General features: G+C 40.3%; 1 protein-coding gene and 1 non-coding gene across 2 annotated transcripts; one reads left to right on the forward strand and one right to left on the reverse strand.

Annotated features, from left to right (window-relative positions):
* Positions 1-527: 527 nt before the first annotated feature.
* Positions 528-15,525, reverse strand: LOC142166310 (uncharacterized). The gene is made up of 3 exons (XM_075225275.1): positions 15,164-15,525; positions 14,617-14,920; positions 528-569 (listed from the first exon to the last, which is right to left on the reverse strand). The coding sequence occupies exons 1-3, from the start codon at positions 15,523-15,525 to the stop codon at positions 528-530; spliced, it is 708 nt and encodes a 235-aa protein (XP_075081376.1).
* Positions 15,526-16,168: 643 nt separating this feature from the next.
* LOC142173956 (small nucleolar RNA R71) lies at positions 16,169-16,275 on the forward strand. Its single transcript, XR_012703326.1, has one exon. It is a non-coding gene; the product is annotated as a small nucleolar RNA R71 (small nucleolar RNA).
* The last annotated feature ends 1,631 nt before the right edge of the window (positions 16,276-17,906 follow it).

Here is a 17,906-nt window from a genome sequence, read left to right on the forward strand (position 1 = left end):
GATCCCAGCCATAGGGAATGAAATTAATGGCATAATCTTCTCGGCGGCTAAGAAAACAAAGATATCAGTGACTCACAACAAGAGACTCCGGGAAGTCGCAGAAGATGACATCACGTTCACGGAGGAAGACGCCAACTGACTTCTTCTACCATATAATGACGCTCTAGTAATTTCTCTCAATATCTTAGATTTCAAAATTAAGCGTATTTTGGTTGACACGGAAAGCTCATCCAACATCATTCAATGGAGAGTGTGGAACAAGAAAAGTTGACCGGAAGCATCATTCCGGTGACAAAACTCCTAACTAGGTTCAACTTGACAAGTGTGACAACCCGAGGAGAGATCCTGCTGCCCACAATTGCCAAAGGGGTCACCAAAACCACCTTATTCGAAGTGGTAGACGGCGACATGGGTCATAAAATAATCCTCGGAAGGTCGTGGATACATGAGATGAAGGTTGTTCCCTCAACATATCATTAATTAATGAAATTCCCAACCCCGAAAGGAATCAAGCAGATAAGAGGAGATCAACCGACAGCAAGAGAGATGAACGTAATGTCAATTTCTAGCTGCAAGGGAAAGGAGTCCAACAAATAGCAATTACAGGAGTCGGTGCCTTCTCCCTTGCCAAATGAAGATGATAAAGGCGAGGAGTCATCGGAATCCCACCAGGTGCCGAGATACTTTCAGGTACTGGAGGAGACCGATGCAACCAAGTCCACTACAGAAGAACTCGAGCAAGTGGCTTTATTTGAAGAATTCTTGGAAAGGAAGTTTCATTTAGGAACAGGACTCAATCCCGAACTCAGTTCAGGATTTATTAATTTTCTTAAAGCTAACGTCGATTATTTTGCATGCTCACACTCGGATATGAAAGGTATCCAATTAGATGTGGTCGTGCACTAGCTAAGCCTGGATCCAGACTTCCCACCAGTAAGGCAGAAGAAACGCCTGATAGCCAAGGTAAGAAATAGGTTTGTTAAAGAAGAGGTAACCCGACTACTCGACATCGGTTCAATTCGAGAGGTAAAATATCCAGAATGGTTTGCTAGTGTAGTTGTAGTTATAAAGAAGAATTACAAGTTTAGAATGTGCGTAGATTATAATGACTTAAATAAGGCATGCCCTAAAGACTCTTTTCCATTGCCAAACATTGATCAAATAATTGATGCAATGGCCGGGCACGAGTTAATGAATTTCCTTGATGCCTACTCCGGATACAATCAAATCAAGATGAACCCGGAGGATCGGGAAAAAACTTCTTCCATAATAAACTTTGGCACATATTGTTATAATGTGATGCCATTTGGGCTTAAAAATGCCGGAGTCACTTATCAAAGGCTAGTTAATAAGATGTTTGAGAAACAAATAGGCAAAACAATGGAAGTATATATCAATGACATATTAGTCAAGTCTTTGAGTGCAGGTGATCATTGAAACACCTCCAAGAAACCTTCGAAATCTTAAGGAAGCATAACATAAAACTCAACACGAAAAAATGCGCGTTCGGGGTTGGCTCCGGAAAATTCATGGGGTTCTTGGTCTCACAAAGAGGGATCGAGGTAAATCACGATAAAATCAAAGCCATCAAAGACATCTCGGACCAGCTAACGAGTGTAAAAGAAGTACATAGTTTAACCAGAAGATTGGCCGCTTTAAGTAGGTTCATCTCACAATCCTCGAAAAAATGTCATCACTTCTTCTTGCTTATGAAAAAGAAGAACAATTTTGAGTAGACTCCTGAATGCCAGTAGGCACTGAAAGATTTAAAAAGGTCTATCTAGCCCCTGCTACTATCAAAACCGGGGGAAGGTGAACAGTTGTTGATATATCTAGCGGTCTCGGAAGTAGCGGTAAGTGTTGTTTTGGTATGAGAATAAGAAGGTAAACAATTTCTTATTTATTACATTAGTAAAATATCATCGGGAGCGGAGACTCATTATCCGCACCTCAAAAAACTGGTCTTAGCTCTCGTAGTCGCCTCTCGGAAGCTTAGGCCTTATTTTCAGTGCCACACGATAGCCGTTGTGACAAACTTCCTTTTGAGAAATGTTCTTCACAAGACTAAGTTATCAGGCCAGTTGGCTAAATGTGTAGTCAAAATTAGAGAATTCAACATTGAGTACAGGCCCAAGACTGCGATCAAGTCACAAATATTTGCCGACTTTGTGGCCGACTTCAGCCCCAGATTAATGCCCTTGTCTGCTAAGGAAGCAATGCTGGTGTCGAAAATGACACCAGAAGTTTGGACCTTGTTTACAGATGGAGATTCAAGGTTCCGGTCTCGGGGTAGTCCTAATCACGCCATTGGGAGAAATCCCGAGGCAGGCCATTAAAACTGTTCCATTAGCTAACAATGAAGCCGAGTATGAGGCTTTGGTTGCAGGACTTGAACTGGCCCAGGGACTTAGTTCAGAGGCCATCGAGATCAAATGTGATTCCCAGCTAGTAGTAAACCAAGTGTACGGGATTTTTGATACAAAGGAAGAGCGCACACAACAGTATGTGAACAAGGTTCCGGCACTACTTGCATGATTCAGAGAATGGTCGATCATACACATTCCGAGAGAAGATAATGTGGAAGTAGATGCATTAGCTAATTTGGGGTCATCTATGGAGATGAAAGGATCTGACTCTGGTACTGTCGTTCAACTTTTACATTCGGTATTGGATGTGGATGGTTATTGTGAAGTCAATTCAACCAACTTAGTCTGGGACTAGAGGAACGAGTTCATCAAATATCTTTAACATGGAAAATCACCCGAAGACCTGAAGACTTCCTGGGCGCTACGTGTCGCGCCCTATTTTTCTCGCGAAAAACGGGCTTCGACACGTGATAACTCCTTTTAGAATGGGAGATAGAGTAATAAAGGAGAAGAGTCGCCACCTAATGATTTTTAAGGTGCGTTAGGGAACCTATGCAGATAACTCTATTTGACTAGTCAACGCTACCAAAGATCAGGTAAGGGCTCAAGTTACCACAAAGAGAAGGTGTTAGGCACTCCTCGAGGTCCACAACTGTGGATCCCGGCCGAACTTAAGATTATGTGGATTACGATTAAGCTAGGTGATCAAATAAACAAAGGGAATTCAGAAGTCAAAGAACTTTATTACAACATGATTAATACAGATCTTAGTGTGAATATAGGGATACAACTATTTAGATCTAATTACAACATATAAAGACGAGAGGGGGTCCTAAGTTTTTTAGCCTAAAGGATCACCTCGTGCAACATAAATAATACTTCGTAACTCCCTCAAGATGGGGTGTTACTCATATTATTCAGCGGGCATAGACTATCATCTCCTGCTACCCAATTACTATGTTAAAGTTGTTACCTAAAAGCGTTCTAATTCAATTATAGGTCGTACCCTATGCGTGCACTACTCGTCCCATACCTATGATCCAGGAGGTATTGGACCTTTACTTTGGATGGTTCTAGACCTCACTTAGGTTGCTCAGAAATGTCAAAACTAGGCGACATACAAAACACATTGGACTTCACATATAAGCAGTCAAGGCTCAAGTTTGCCTCCACACTTAAGCAACAAATGCACGCAAGATAAATTATATGTTAAGCAGTTCAGAATTAAGAACTTAAATCCCTATAGACATGATTTCTATGTGACAAGGCGTTAAGGCATGCAAGCGGTTTCAGAAACCAAGCGTTGCCCATAGACAGGATTGTACATTTGTTGCATATTGATTGTTAAAATTACAGATTTCAAGTTATTAATCCTGTAAATGTTGCGTCTAAGTGATTTATGTAGTAAAGACAATGGAATCTATCAGGAGAAACCCAGAATTACTCATGCTTTTGATAGTGGTCTAAGTGAGCAATAAACAATGTTGAGAGGGGCATAATTATCAGTTATTAAGGCGAATTATGGTATCCTATAGGCTGGATCTTTAACGATTAGCACTTGGAACTGATTTTATTGTTATACTTTAAACTTATAGGCATGTTTTCTAGGTGAACAGTGCGATACAATAACAAATGAGATGATTAAAATCCTATAGGTATGATCTCTAGTGGATATACTGCAGTGATGCAAATCGAAGGAAAGTTCAACGATATTTATTTCCTATGGGCAGGTTTTCTAATAATATGTAGCAACAAGGATAATGTAGGCATCTGATCTCATGCTCTGCTAGTAGACAAGTAGTGTGAGTGTGTGCTTTTCCTAATGGCATGATTTCTACAGTGTGCGTAGAGAGTGAATGACACATATAGCAAACATATTATTAAGTCCTATAGGCATGCTATCTACCTGTCGTAGGTAAATATTAAAATCTACCCCATTCCCTTTTACTTACAACCCCAATTATTTATATAAAGATTATTACAGGCCCAATAATGAGTAAAGTAATAATATTATATAACAGTGAACAGGCCCACAATAGGCCCAAATAAAACAAATAAATACCCAGCATTGATGGGCCTTCCATATCTCTTACATAGCGTACCCAGGCCTTCAACAAAGAGCCACGTTCAATACACAACTCAAGGGTCCATAGAAGAGTCCAAACCAATTCACTTAGCCAAAGCACCAAGTGTTGCACCACTTGGAACAACCAATATAGATACACAGTACATGACAGGGAAGTAGAATAGTAGGAACAGTTTTGGAGGTTGAGGGAGTGACTAGGACCAAGCCCTAGTGTGTCAAAGTTCACAAGGGCCTCAATTGGACCCCAAGCAGTGCTCACACTAGGGAGGCCAACAATAGAACCTAGATAGCCTTGGCTTTCAACCAGCTAAGAATGAGAATTCAGAATAGCATGAGTAACAAGTAAGGAGAGTGGATAGTGATAGAGGGACATAAATCAAGTAATACACCAAATTGAGCATACAGAGCAACTAGTCAAGCAGGCCAGTAGGTTCAGCAGGATTTCACACATAGCAAAGTACTACATAGACAACCTCATATTGAAAGAATTATGAGAAGAACAGGTTTACAGGCATACATAGATTATCATGTACAGATGCATGAAGTTAAACTAGTTGAGACCTAAAGATCCAAATTAAGTTAAGTATACATCCTAGTGCTATGTTAATTAGTATGTAGACATGATGGGGGGCACACATTGTGATGTTTACTGAAGGGACAGGGTAGCAAATGAGCCAAAGGCATACTGGGGAAACATATTACCATAGAAGCAAGGTCATAGTTGATAGGAAAAATGGAGTATTTATCTTAAAATCAGGATAGCAAGGAAACATATTTAGAGCAAACTTTGAAGCAGTATTCCATATAGTTGGGACTAATACACAAAGAGCAGTCAAACAGACACAAGACTTAGCACTAAAGGATTCATTCATGTGGGGGTGGATTCTATAGAGTTGGGGTGGTATCCAAAACAAAATATGTAGAAATTTTGTAACTAACAACACATGGTCACGGTAGTCATATTCATATCAAAATGGACTTGCATTGAGACTCAAAACTGAACATATTCAGATGCTGGAGGTACAGAACTGATTCCAGAAAAATAAAGAATCAACATAGAAGTGCAAACCATAGTGAATATTACAGATTAGCCTAATACAAACTAAGGACAAAGCAATAAACTATCTCATGCGTTCAACTAACACAAAATAACAAAGAGTATTGAGCATTATCACAGTAGTGTGATATTTGGGACTCACAATTAAATCATGCTTATGTAATTCAAATACATATAGGTATGCAGAAGGAAAGAAAGAAATTTAACATTGCAAGGGTTAAAAGCACTAAGCAGTAGCAAAATCAAAAGAGTAATAAATAGCGTAATAGCAAGAACCTCAGATCTTTGATGCTTCAGAGTTCACAAGAGCCTCGAGAATGGGCTCCGAGTAGTTCTTGCACCGGAGGAGGTCATTTAATGGCCTTGGCTTTCAGCCGGTCAAGAATCAGAGTATAGAACAAGAGAATAAGAGAATAATAGAATAATAGCTTCGATTTTTAGTGAATCCCGGGTGATTAAAAGTCTCTCTCAAAGGGGAAAGGGGAGGGGTTTATATAGTAGTAGAAATCAAGCAAACAAACAAGGAAAATAATCAATCAAACATAAATATGGAAAGAAAGTACCATATGCTATCAGTAATGGAACGGGTAAAAGGAAAAGTACAAAATTCCGAACCCTAATTCGACAAAAATCGAAGATTAACCGAAAATCTTGGCTAATCGGACCTAATATATCCTGGCCATGATGCATATGGACGAGATATCATCCAGATTCAAACGTTTGAAGTGAATAGGCAGAATTGGAGAGATGGTACTTGCCATGTTTAGTCAAGTACCAAGTAACACCATAATCTTGCAAGTAACAACGACATAACGCGTAAAAGGCAAATAAATCACAGAGGGAATCCATGTTTTACTCGGATTTGGAGAAGATTGGGGAGGCAGCTAGGGCTTCTGTAGGAAGGAGAGGAGATATGAGAGGATTTAGGGGTGGCGGGTTAAGAGAAAATGATAGGGTTTGGGCGGGTTTGGTTAATTAAAGAAGGAGAGTGGGCGAAGGCCGTTGATCTTGAGAGATCAACTGCAGGGATTCAAAAACGAACGGGTCGGGTCATAAAAACGGGTACCGACCGAGTATTATACAAGGGTCGCCTGGTTTGGGCTTAGGGTCTATTGGGCTAAGGATATTGGGCCAATTTGGTTCAAAAATTAGTTTAAAGCTAGGCTATTATTTAAATACACAAAAATAATTTATAAAAATGCTTGACAAATAAGTAAAAATATTATTTATACACTGAAATACTTAAAAATAATAACTTTGTATTATAAAAATATAAAATACTATTTTGACATAAATAATATAAATAAAGAGCATTTATGTACAGATATAGGCTATTACTGCATAATTGCGCAAATAGATTAAAAATATTAATGTAATTACATAAAATGAAGTAAATAATTAAAAACATATATTATAGGTGTAAAGAATAATTTTAGGTAACTAAGTCATCACAAAAATAATTTGAAGGAGTAATTAATAATTATTCAAGCAAATTTAAATACAGAAAAATCAATTTTAAAGCTCTAAAATTATGGAAAATTAGAAAACAATGCCTGTATAGATTTGTAAACTAAATAATGATGTAAAAAATGATATTTTGAAAGTATATATATCATTTGAAAAATATGAGGGAGAAATTGGGTATCAACAGCTGCCCCTCTTTACTCGGGAATGATGAAAGAGTTGTCAGGTAAAGAAAATGATGATCGATTTTGGCCGAATTGAGTGAGGGGTGATGTGATTTGAAAAAAAATGGGGGCCGAACCCTGGTTCCTGAGTTGCCTACATATCCCTGGTATTACGGGAATCAGGCCGTGTGTAGTTCTTGATCCAACGGTAAACAAGACCGATGGAGTTGTTATTGGAATGGTCGTATGTTTTGAAAATAGTTCTTTTAGGGTAGGACAGTATCATACGAGTTTATACAAAATCGTGAATGTGAGCCTGAAACGTTATGGATGTATCTTAAAATGAATATCTGAACGGTTATCAAGTAAACGTGGGTAACTGATGGTGATTGGTTACGTTTGAAATAATTGCAGGATGTGAACGTTGTGAACAGAAACCAGAGCGAGAATTTCTCCCATTAGGAGAACGGTTACCTCCTGGATTACCTGCAAAACTTAAAACACGATGCATGCAAATATATAGATTATGGCGAGAATTTAAACATGATGCAAATTCCCTTTGGGCCATGAAAGTTGTCTTTGGACGGTGAGGATGGTGTCCTTAGACCATGACGTCCTGGGCCATGAATCATGCGACAAGGGATTCGCAGTCCATGAAATGGTGTCCTCGGGCTATGGGAATGGTGCCTCTGAATCATGACGCCTTTGAATAATGATGTGCATTTTTTAGAGATCATCAGGCTATGGAATGGTGTCTTCCGGCTATGAGGATGATGCCTTCGGACTATGATGCCTTTGGACAAAATGGCGGTGTTTCAGCCCATGAAATGCAAAAATATGATGCTTGGTCATATGCGAAACAAGATAAAGCTTAGTCTTGTGTAGGATTAGGGAAGTGCTTAGCCCCAGGTGAATATAGGATAGTGCTGGGTCTTAGATGGTGTAAAGGAGATAGCATTTAATCACGGGGGAAAAGCAGTGCTTAGCCGTATACAAGAAGGGAGGCAGTACTTAGCCTCATGCAGGATGAGGAGATAATGCTTAGTCTCATTCAAGTAAGAGAAGCGGTGCTTAGCTTCATGCAAAATAGGAGACAATGCTTAGTCTCATGCAAAGAAGGCATTGCTTAGCCTTGTGCAGTTAAGGAGGCAATGCTTAACCTCATGCAAATAGGAGACAATGCTTAGTCTCATACAAAGAAAGGCAGTGCTTAGCCTTATGCAGTTAAGGAGGCAATGCTTAGCCTCATGTAAATAAAGGCAGTGCTTAGCCTTATGCAGTTAAGGAGGCAATGCTTAGCCTCGTGCACATAGGAGACAATGCTTAGTCTCATGCAAAGAAAGGCAGTGCTTAGCCTTATACTGTTAAGGAGACAATGCTTAGCCTCATGCAAATAGGAGACAATGCCTAGTCTCATACAAAGAAGGGAGACAATGCTTAGTCTCATGCAAGGAAAGGCAGTGCTTAGCCTTATGCAATTAGGGAGGCAATGCTTAGCCTCATGCGAGAAGAAGAGACAATGCTTAGTCTTATGCAAAGAAGGGAGACAATGCTTAGTCTCATGCAAAGAAGGGAGACAATGCTTAGTCTCATGCAAAGAAAGACAGTTCTTAGCCTTATGCAATTAGGGAGGCAATGCTTAGCCTCATGCAAGAAGAAGAGACAATGCTTAGTCTCATGCAAGGAAAGGGAGACAATGCTTAGTCTCATGCAAAGAAAGGCAGTGCTTAGCCTTATGTAATTAGGGAGGCAATGCTTAGCCTCGTGAAAGAAGAAGAGACAATACTTAGTCTCATGCAAGGAAAGGGAGATAATGCTTAGTCTCATGCAAAGAAAGGCAGTGCTTAGCCTTATGCAATTAGGGAGGCAATGCTTAGCCTAATGCAAGAATAAGAGACAATACTTAGTCTCATACAAGGAAAGGGAGATAATGCTTAGTCTCATGCAAAGAAAGGTAGTGCTTAGCCTTATGCGGGAAAACAATGAGTGATAGTAGAGTATTTCTAAGCTGAAGATGTGTTTGCGTTTGGCAACTTTGTCATTATGAAGGTAGTGGTTCTGACGTGTGTATGTATTTGTGCATATTCCTGTTATGTTCATTGTGCCTGCATCCAAAGAAAAATTGTGAGTTTGCGGGGAAGGTTCGCCCGTGCTTTCACCTTCTCGCTTTGCTTTTGCTCCTGTCTTGAGATCATGTTTGAGTTACCCTGGGCAGCATCTGGCTATTTATAAAAAATAAAATTTTCAAAAAATATGCGTGCATTTGATGAATGTAGTTATTTAAATACATTAGTATGCAATATCAAGTAATTTAGATGAACCAATGAATGTGACATATTTTAGAGACATTGCAACTTCCTTGCTTTAGAATTTTGAGGGTCCTTCTCAAAATTCTTCCCCAGTTTAAAAGCAATTCTTTGATTGTTCTGCGTATGATGAAATTGGCTGGGCTTGTCCCTCAAAATTCTGCCCCAGTTTCTGACCATGGAAAAATGAAGATTTTATTAAGATGTGACCGAACCCACAGGGCTGCCTATGTATCCCCTCTTAAACGGGAATCAGGTCAAGCGTAGTTTAGTTACATCTAATGAAGAAATGTAAATAATCTAAACATAGTATCTCTTGACTGCGTTTGAGTTGATTGGTTTTGGCCAAATTTCTCCGTCCATTTCTACAAGTATGAGCGCTCCTCCTGTTAGTACTCTGTGAACCATGTAGGCCCCTTGCCAATTGGGTGAAAATTTCCCTTTGGCTTCATCTTGATGCGGGAAGATCTGCTTTAGCACCAACTGCCCTGGTGTGAATTGTTTGGACCTGACCCTTTTATTGAAAGCTCTGGACATTCTGTTGTGGTAAAGTTGACCGTGACATACTGCGTTCATTCTTTTTCCGTCAATGAGAGCCAGTTGTTCATAACAACTTCGTATCCATTCTGCATCACTGCGTTCAGCCTCTTGTATGATTCTCAAAGAAGGAATTTCTACTTCGACAGGAATGACAGCTTCAGTACCATAGACCAGCAAATAAGGAGTTGCCCCAGTTGATGTGCGAACCGTTGGTGCGATATCCAAGTAGGACAAATGGTAATTTCTCGTGCCATTGTTTATGATTATCTATCATCTTCCTTAGTATCTTCTTGATATTTTTATTGGCTGCTTCCACAGCTCCATTCATTTGTGGCATGTATGCTGTGGAATTCTTATGCTTGATCTTGAAGGTTTCACACATGGATCTCATCAAATCACTATTAAGGTTGGCAGCGTTGTCGGTGATGATTGACTCCGATAACCCAAATCGATAGACAATATGATCCCTAACGAAATCTGTTACGATGTTCTTAGTTACAGCCTTGTAAGATGCAGCTTCAACCTATTTTGTAAAATAGTCTATGGCCACTAGAATGAACCTGTGCCCATTTGAAGCGGCGGGTTCAATTGGACCGATGGCATCCATCTCCCAAGCGCAGAAAGGCCAAGGTGCACTTGTTGCATTGAGTTCATTGGGTGGCACTCATATCATATCAGCATGTACTTGGCATTGATGACACTTTTGGACATACCTGATGCAGTATATTTCCATAGTCATCCAAAAATACCATGCTCTTAATATCTTCTTAGTTAAAACAAAGCCATTCATGTGTGGTTTGCAAGTTCCGGCATGTATTTCTTCGAGCAATTTGGATGCTTCCTTGGCGTCGACATACTGTAATAACCCCAGATCTGGAGTCCTTCTGTATAAAATCCCTCCGCTTTGGAATAAGTGGTTAGATGATCTTCGGAGTGTGCGTTTTTAGTATGATTTGCGTGCTCCGGGTATTCTCCTTTTTCCAAATATTCTTTGATGTCATGGAACCATGGATTTCCATCAATTTCTTCTTCAACGTAAGCACAATAAGCTGGCTGGTTATGAATCCCTACCGGGATAGGGTCGATGAAATTCTTGTCTGGTTGTTGTATCATAGAAGATAGAGTGGCCAATGCATCTGCAAACTCATTCTAGATTCTCGGAACATGTTTGAACTCTGTCTTTGTGAATCTTTTCTTCAATTCTTGTACATAGTACAAATACGGCAGTATTTTGGTATTCTTTGTAGCCCATTCTCCTAGAACCTGATGTACCAAAATGTCTGAGTCACCAATTACCAGCAATTCCTGAACGTTCATGTCAGTGGCCAACTTGAGTCCCAAGATGCAAGCCTCATATTCTTCCATATTGTTGGTGCATGGAAACCTGAGCTTTGCGGATACTGGATAGTGTTGACCTGTCTCTGATACTAAAACTGCTCCAATACCCACTCCTTTGAAATTTGCAGCTCCATCGAAGAACATTCTCCAACCATCATAGATTTCAGTGATATCTTCTCCTATGAATGATACCTATTCGTCGGGAAAATACGTTTTCAGTGGTTTGTACTCTCCATCTACAGGATTTTCTGCCAAATGATCCGCCAACGCTTTCCCCATTGATAGCCTTCTGAGTTACAAAGATGATGTCGAACTCACTTAGTAATATCTGTCATTTTGCTAACTTTCCCGTGGGCATGAGTTTCTGGAAGATGTATTTTAACGGATCCATCCTTGATATGAGATATGTGGTGTAGGCACAGAAGTAGTGCCTCAACTTTTGAGCTATCCATGTTAAAATACAGTAGGTGCATTCCAACAAAGAATATCGTGCTTTGTAGGGTATGAACTTCTTGCTCAGTTAGTATATGGCATGTTCCTTTCTTCCCGTCTCGTCGTGTTGTCCCAATACACAGCCGAAAGCCCCATCTTGTACATATAAATAGAGTAGCAGAGGTCTCCCAGGTTCCGGTGGGACCAGGACAGGTGGTTTGGATAAATATTCCTTGATCTTGTCATAGGCTTTCTGTCACTCTGTAGTCCAACTTGTTGCAGCGTCTTTCTTTAACATTTTGAAAATCGGTTCACAGATCACAGTTGATTGTGCTATGAAACGGTTGATGTAATCGAGACGCCCTAAGAAACTCATCACATCTTTCTTGTTCTTCGGAGGTGGCAAATCTTGGATAGCCTTGACCTTTGACGGGTCTAGCTTAATTCCTCGGCGGCTGACAATGAACCCTAACAACTTTCCAGTAGGGACTCCAAAGGCACATTTTGCAGGATTCAGTTTCAGGTTGTACCTTCAAAATCGATCAAAGAATTTCCTCAAATCTGCTATATGAACTGTGCTTCTCTTGGATTTGATGATGACATCATCTACGTACACCTCTATCTCCTTGTCTATCATGTCGTGGAAAATGGTTGTCATGGCCCTCATGTAAGTTGCTCCAGCATTCTTTAGGCCAAATAGCATCATTTTGTAACAATATACTCCCCATGGTGTAATGAAGGCTGTCTTTTCGGCATCCTCTTCATCCATCCAGATCTGATGATATCCCGCGAAGCAATCCACAAAGGATTGAAGTTCATGCTTGGCACAGTTGTCAATCAGTATGTGTATATTGGGCAAAGGGAAATCATCTTTGGGACTCGCTCTGTTTAAATCCCGATAGTTGACACACACTCTAACCTTCCCATCTTTCTTTGGAACCGGCACAATGTTAGCCAACCAGGTCAGATATTCAACCACTCTGAGAACCTTGGCTTTGATCTACTTGGTGACTTCCTCTTTTATTTTCAGACTCATATCTGGTTTGAACTTTCTGAGCTTCTGCTTTACCGGCGGACACATAGGGTTGGTAGGTAGTTTATGAGCCACTATGGACATGCTCAAACCAGTCATATCATCATAGGACCATGCAAAAATATCCTCATACTCCTTTAAGAACTGGATGTATTCTTCTTTCTCTGACAGCGATAGGTGAATGCTTACACGAGTTCCTTGACTGTTTCGGAGTCTCCCAAATTAACGGTTTCAGTCTCATCCAAATTGGACTTAGGCTTGTTTTCAAAATTTTTCACTTCTCTGACAATTTCTTCGGGTATTATATCCTCTTCCAGATCCTCTTAATCACTATCCTTATATTGCGTTGTCTCGTTACATGTTATAGTCATAGGTTTATGGGGATAGGTAATAATAACGCTAGGAACTCGACGGGCCGTTGATGGCGCAACAGTCCAATTCTTGAGAACATCTCCCTTCTCCATTGTCTGAATAATAAGGTCTTCCTCCTCCTCCTCCTCAACTATCACACTGCAGTCCATGTCTTTGTCATCCAGAAATAGCTTCCTTATGCCAGCTAGAGCTTCATCTTCTTCAGACCCCCACATCATGCCAGCTTGATGAAATGACTAACTCAAATATGGTACAGGCTTCTCTAGAGGGTAATAAGGACCACGCCACGGTGGCGACCAATTTTGATACTCGTGCCAGGTGTATTCATACCCAAACCCAAAAGTTGTGCTGTGACGCTTTAGCTGTACCGGTTTGGTGAACCCCTGGAGATTCTTACCGAGACCCTTGCCAGGTTCATACCCTGTCCATACCAATATGCTTTCTATCTTACTGCTCCAGTATTTGTCTTTTTCAATTGCGTTGACGTGCTCGACGTGATGGTATATTTCCCCACCCAACTTCCTTCTATTCTCGACGACCGAAACAATTTGATTGCTGTAAATGGGATTACTTCCATCCCCATGGATGATCACTTCTTGATGGTTCCACTCAAACTTCACGGCCTGATGTAGTGTAGAAGCCACAGCCCCAGCGACATGTATCCACGGTCGCCCCAACAACAGATTGTATTTAGCAGATATATCCAATACTTGAAACTCAACATCGAACCAGGTCGGGCCTATCTATAGGCTGAGGTTGGTCTCCCCAGTTGTGGCCCTTTGAGACCCATCAAATGCTTTCATATTTATACTCCCTGCTCCTATCTCGTGCAGACCTTTACCCAACCTTTTCAAAATAGTTAGTGGACATATGTTGAGACTCGAACCCTCATCTATCAGGACCCTGACAATGAATTTGTCCTCAAACTGCACAGTGATATGTAGTGCCCTGTGGTGACTTAGTCCTTCTAGTGGCAGCTCGTCTTCATTAAAAGTGATCTTGTGGCTTTCTAACACTTGCCCTACCATGTTGGCCATCTCTCCACTGGTAATGTTATTTGGTACATAAGCTTCATTCAACACCTTCATCAAGGCATTCCTATGTGCCTCGAAGTTTTGCAGCAGTGATAAAATGTATATTTGAGCAGGGGTTTTATTCAGATGATCAACCACATAATACTCTCTCGCCTGCACCTTTCTCCAAAGATCATCTAGGCCAATCTCAATGACGGGCGGCTTAGAGGCGGCTTCTTTGCTTGTTCCTCCCAAATGCTCGGGTGTATAAACCCTACCAGTTCTGGTCATGCCTTGTGCTGTACCTGTTTCTTCCATTTTTGTATTTCCTTTCCTTCTTGCTTCCGCAACATAATCCCAAGGTAAGAATGTGTTGGTTCCCCAAGTACACGTAAGTATACGTGGCCGTCAAGTAATAAAGTGACTCAAAAGTCGGATGTCGAACCGCAGTAATCATGCACAAGTCCTCATAATGCTTAGGGAGCTTAAGTGCCTTATACGTATTAAAAGTAATTTCCTCATCGCCAACTCTCATCTTCAACTTTCCTTCCCTAATATCAATAAGCGCTCCACCAGTAGCTAAGAATGGTCGCCCCAAAATAATGGGTACTTCCTCATCTGCCTCGTAATCAAGAACAATAAAATCAGCAGGAAGAATAAACTTTTTCACTCGAACTAACACATCCTCAATAATTCCTTCTAGCATAACTAGTGACCTATCTGCCAACTGTAAAGTGATTGTAGTAGATCTAAGCACCCCCAATCCAAGTTGCTTGAACAAAGAGGATGGCATCAAATTTATACTAGCCCCTAAATCACACGGGGCTCTACCAACTTCTTGTTTTCCAAGAGGCATAGGAATTGTGAAACACCCAGGATCCTTCAACTTAGGAGGAAGTTTACTCTGAACTCTAGCACTGCAATCTTCAGTAAGTGCAACTGTTTCAAACTTTGTGTGTCTTCGCTTGTTTGCCACAATATCTCTGAGATACCTTGCATACTTAGGCACTTCCTGCAAAATTTCCACCAAAGGAAAATTCACATGCACTTGGCTCAAAATATCTAAGAATTTCTTGTACATAGCATCATCTTTTTGGTTTTGCAGTCTTTGTGGAAACGGAGGTGGTGGCCTTGTCACAATTTCTGGATCTGATCCTTTGTTTTCTTTCTTATTCTCCTCAACTGGCTTAGGAACTAATTCTCTTTCAGGACTAGCTGTAGACTTTTTTTTCTGTGGAACTTCTTCTAATTCTCTTCCATTTCTCAAGGTAACCGCATTGACTTGAGCCTTAGGATTAGGCTCAGTATCACTTGGAAGAGCTCCAGCAGGTCTAGTATTTTGATTGTTAGCCATTTGCCCAAACTGCCTCTCTAGATTTTTGAATTATGTGCACAATTGCTGATTATCTATCAAGAGCTTTTTCATCATATCAGTCAAACTCTCCTCTGCTTGTTGTGGGGGTTGAGGTGGATGATTGTAATTCGCCTGTGGCCTGATATTCTGATTTCCACCCCAAGAGAAATTAGGATGATTCCTCCAGTTCGGATTGTATGTGTTACCATATTGAGCATTTTGATTCATCGGCCCTCTAGCTTATTTCCCCACGGAGTAGATGGATTCATGATTCATGGGACATATGTCACTTGTGTGACTTTCACCACATAACTTGCAGCAAGTAGACATCTGTTGCACATGCTGCATTTGTTGTGCTTGGTGCATTGTCATTTTATTCATCTGATTCGCTAATCTCGCTATATCTATCCTCATTGCTGAGAAGTCATCAAGTTCGATCAAACCTGCTGCCTTTTGTTTAAGTGTTCTTCGTGGTTCCCCATCTCCTTGCCAATTATTATCATTAGCAGTAAATTTGTTTAGCAGGATCTGGATCTCACTATACGGTCTTGCCATGAAACTACCCCCATATGCTGAGTCAAGATTCATCTTTGATGCTTTGTCCAACACATCAACGAAAGTGTGACCCAACACCTCATTAGTCTGACAATGGTGTGGGCAGTCTCTGAGTAACTTCTTGTATCTTTCCCAAGCTTATCGAAGAGTCTCACCATCTCGTTGTTGAAACCGAAGAATCTGGCTCCTCAGTGACTTTGTCTTCTTTGTGGGAAAAAACTTGATTAAGAATTTCCTTGCTAGATCATTCCAATTGTGGATTGAGTTTGCGGGCCCTTTTTGTAACCATTCCTTAGCTTCCCCCAGCAGTGAAAAAGGAAACAGTGTCAGCCTGACATAGTCCTTGGAAACGTTTGGATAATTGTAAGTGTTCGTAATTTCCAGGAAGTTCTGAATGTGCCTCCGCGGATCTTCATGAGATAGACCCACATATTGCCTTGTGGATTGAATCAGCTGTACCATGTACTATTTGAGTTCAAAGTGACTCGTGATATCAGGCTTCACAATCGCCTGAGTCATGAGAGCCAGATTGGGCCTTGCAGCTTCTATCACCGGACGCTCTTTACTACTTGCCATCTCTACTGGTTGTGGTTGAACTACGATGTCCAAATCTCTTTCAATTCTAGTTCTAGCTTCAACTTCCCTCCTCACTCTATGAAGTGTTTGTTCGATTTCAAGATCAAGAGGAAGGAGATTGTTTGCTCTTCTACTCCTTCGCATTCAAGAGAAGAGCTTGCGTTATCACAAATAAAGCAAACTAAAAATTAAAACTTAAACAAATAACGAATAAAAGCCTAACTTAACTAAATAATCAATAACTAAGTCCCAGACAACGGCGCCAAAAACTTGTTGGTTCCCCAAGTACACGCAAGTATACGTGGCCGTCAAGTAATAAAGTGACTCGATAGTCAGATGTCGAACCCACAGAGACTTAGATTGATCGTTAACTAAGCAAACTAAAATCAATTAATTGTCCAAGCTATTTAAGAGTCACATTTTTCTATTAATCTACTATTGCGGAAATTAAACAAGTAACAACTAATTTATCAAGAATGCAAATGCGTATGATTAGATTTTACTTCATAGGAGATGAAAATTACAGGGTTGTGGTTGGTTTATCAATCCTATTAAGTTCAATAATTACACTCGTTAATCCAGATTATCTATGGTTGCTAATTAACCGGATCGTTTATATGAATAGCATGTTCCCACAATACTACTCGCCTTCCCACAATATATCAATCCTATATTCCTATGGTATTGAGTCTATCATGAACGAATATAATACGGTATTTAATTAAGCAAGACTGTTAGGTATATTCCTATCCTAACCGTAAAATCTCCCCCCGAGCCACGGGTTCAGAAACAAGCTCTCTCTAGTTATAATCTAATCGATACACGGCTTTCCCAAGCATAGCATAGATAGTAGGGTGAATTGGTAGCTAAAACAATTCACAAGTGAAAACTAGAATTAAAGAAACAACCACAAGATGATAATCCGAATTAACGAAGATGTAATTAATAAACGTTAATAATCATGTCAACCACAACCCTGAAAAGTAGAGTGCTTAGCCACTCATGTTCGTAGTAACAATTTTTCAAGTATTTTGCATAAACAAATAACAAAGAAAAGATAAAAGGATGCAGAACTCTATGATTTTCTCCTCCAAAAGTTGTCCACGTGATGTTCTTGCCTCCGGTCGCCAAAACAACTCCTCAAAGTGGCATTTTTAGGTCTATTTATATGTGTAGGAAAAGACCTAAACGTGTAGGTCAAGTCCCAGTCAAACCAGGAGACGAAATAAATCTTCAAAACTCGGACTGGA

The sequence above is a fragment of the Nicotiana tabacum genome, chromosome 2, assembly GCF_000715075.1.
Source record: "Nicotiana tabacum cultivar K326 chromosome 2, ASM71507v2, whole genome shotgun sequence".
Classification (NCBI taxonomy): Eukaryota; Viridiplantae; Streptophyta; class Magnoliopsida; order Solanales; family Solanaceae; genus Nicotiana; species Nicotiana tabacum.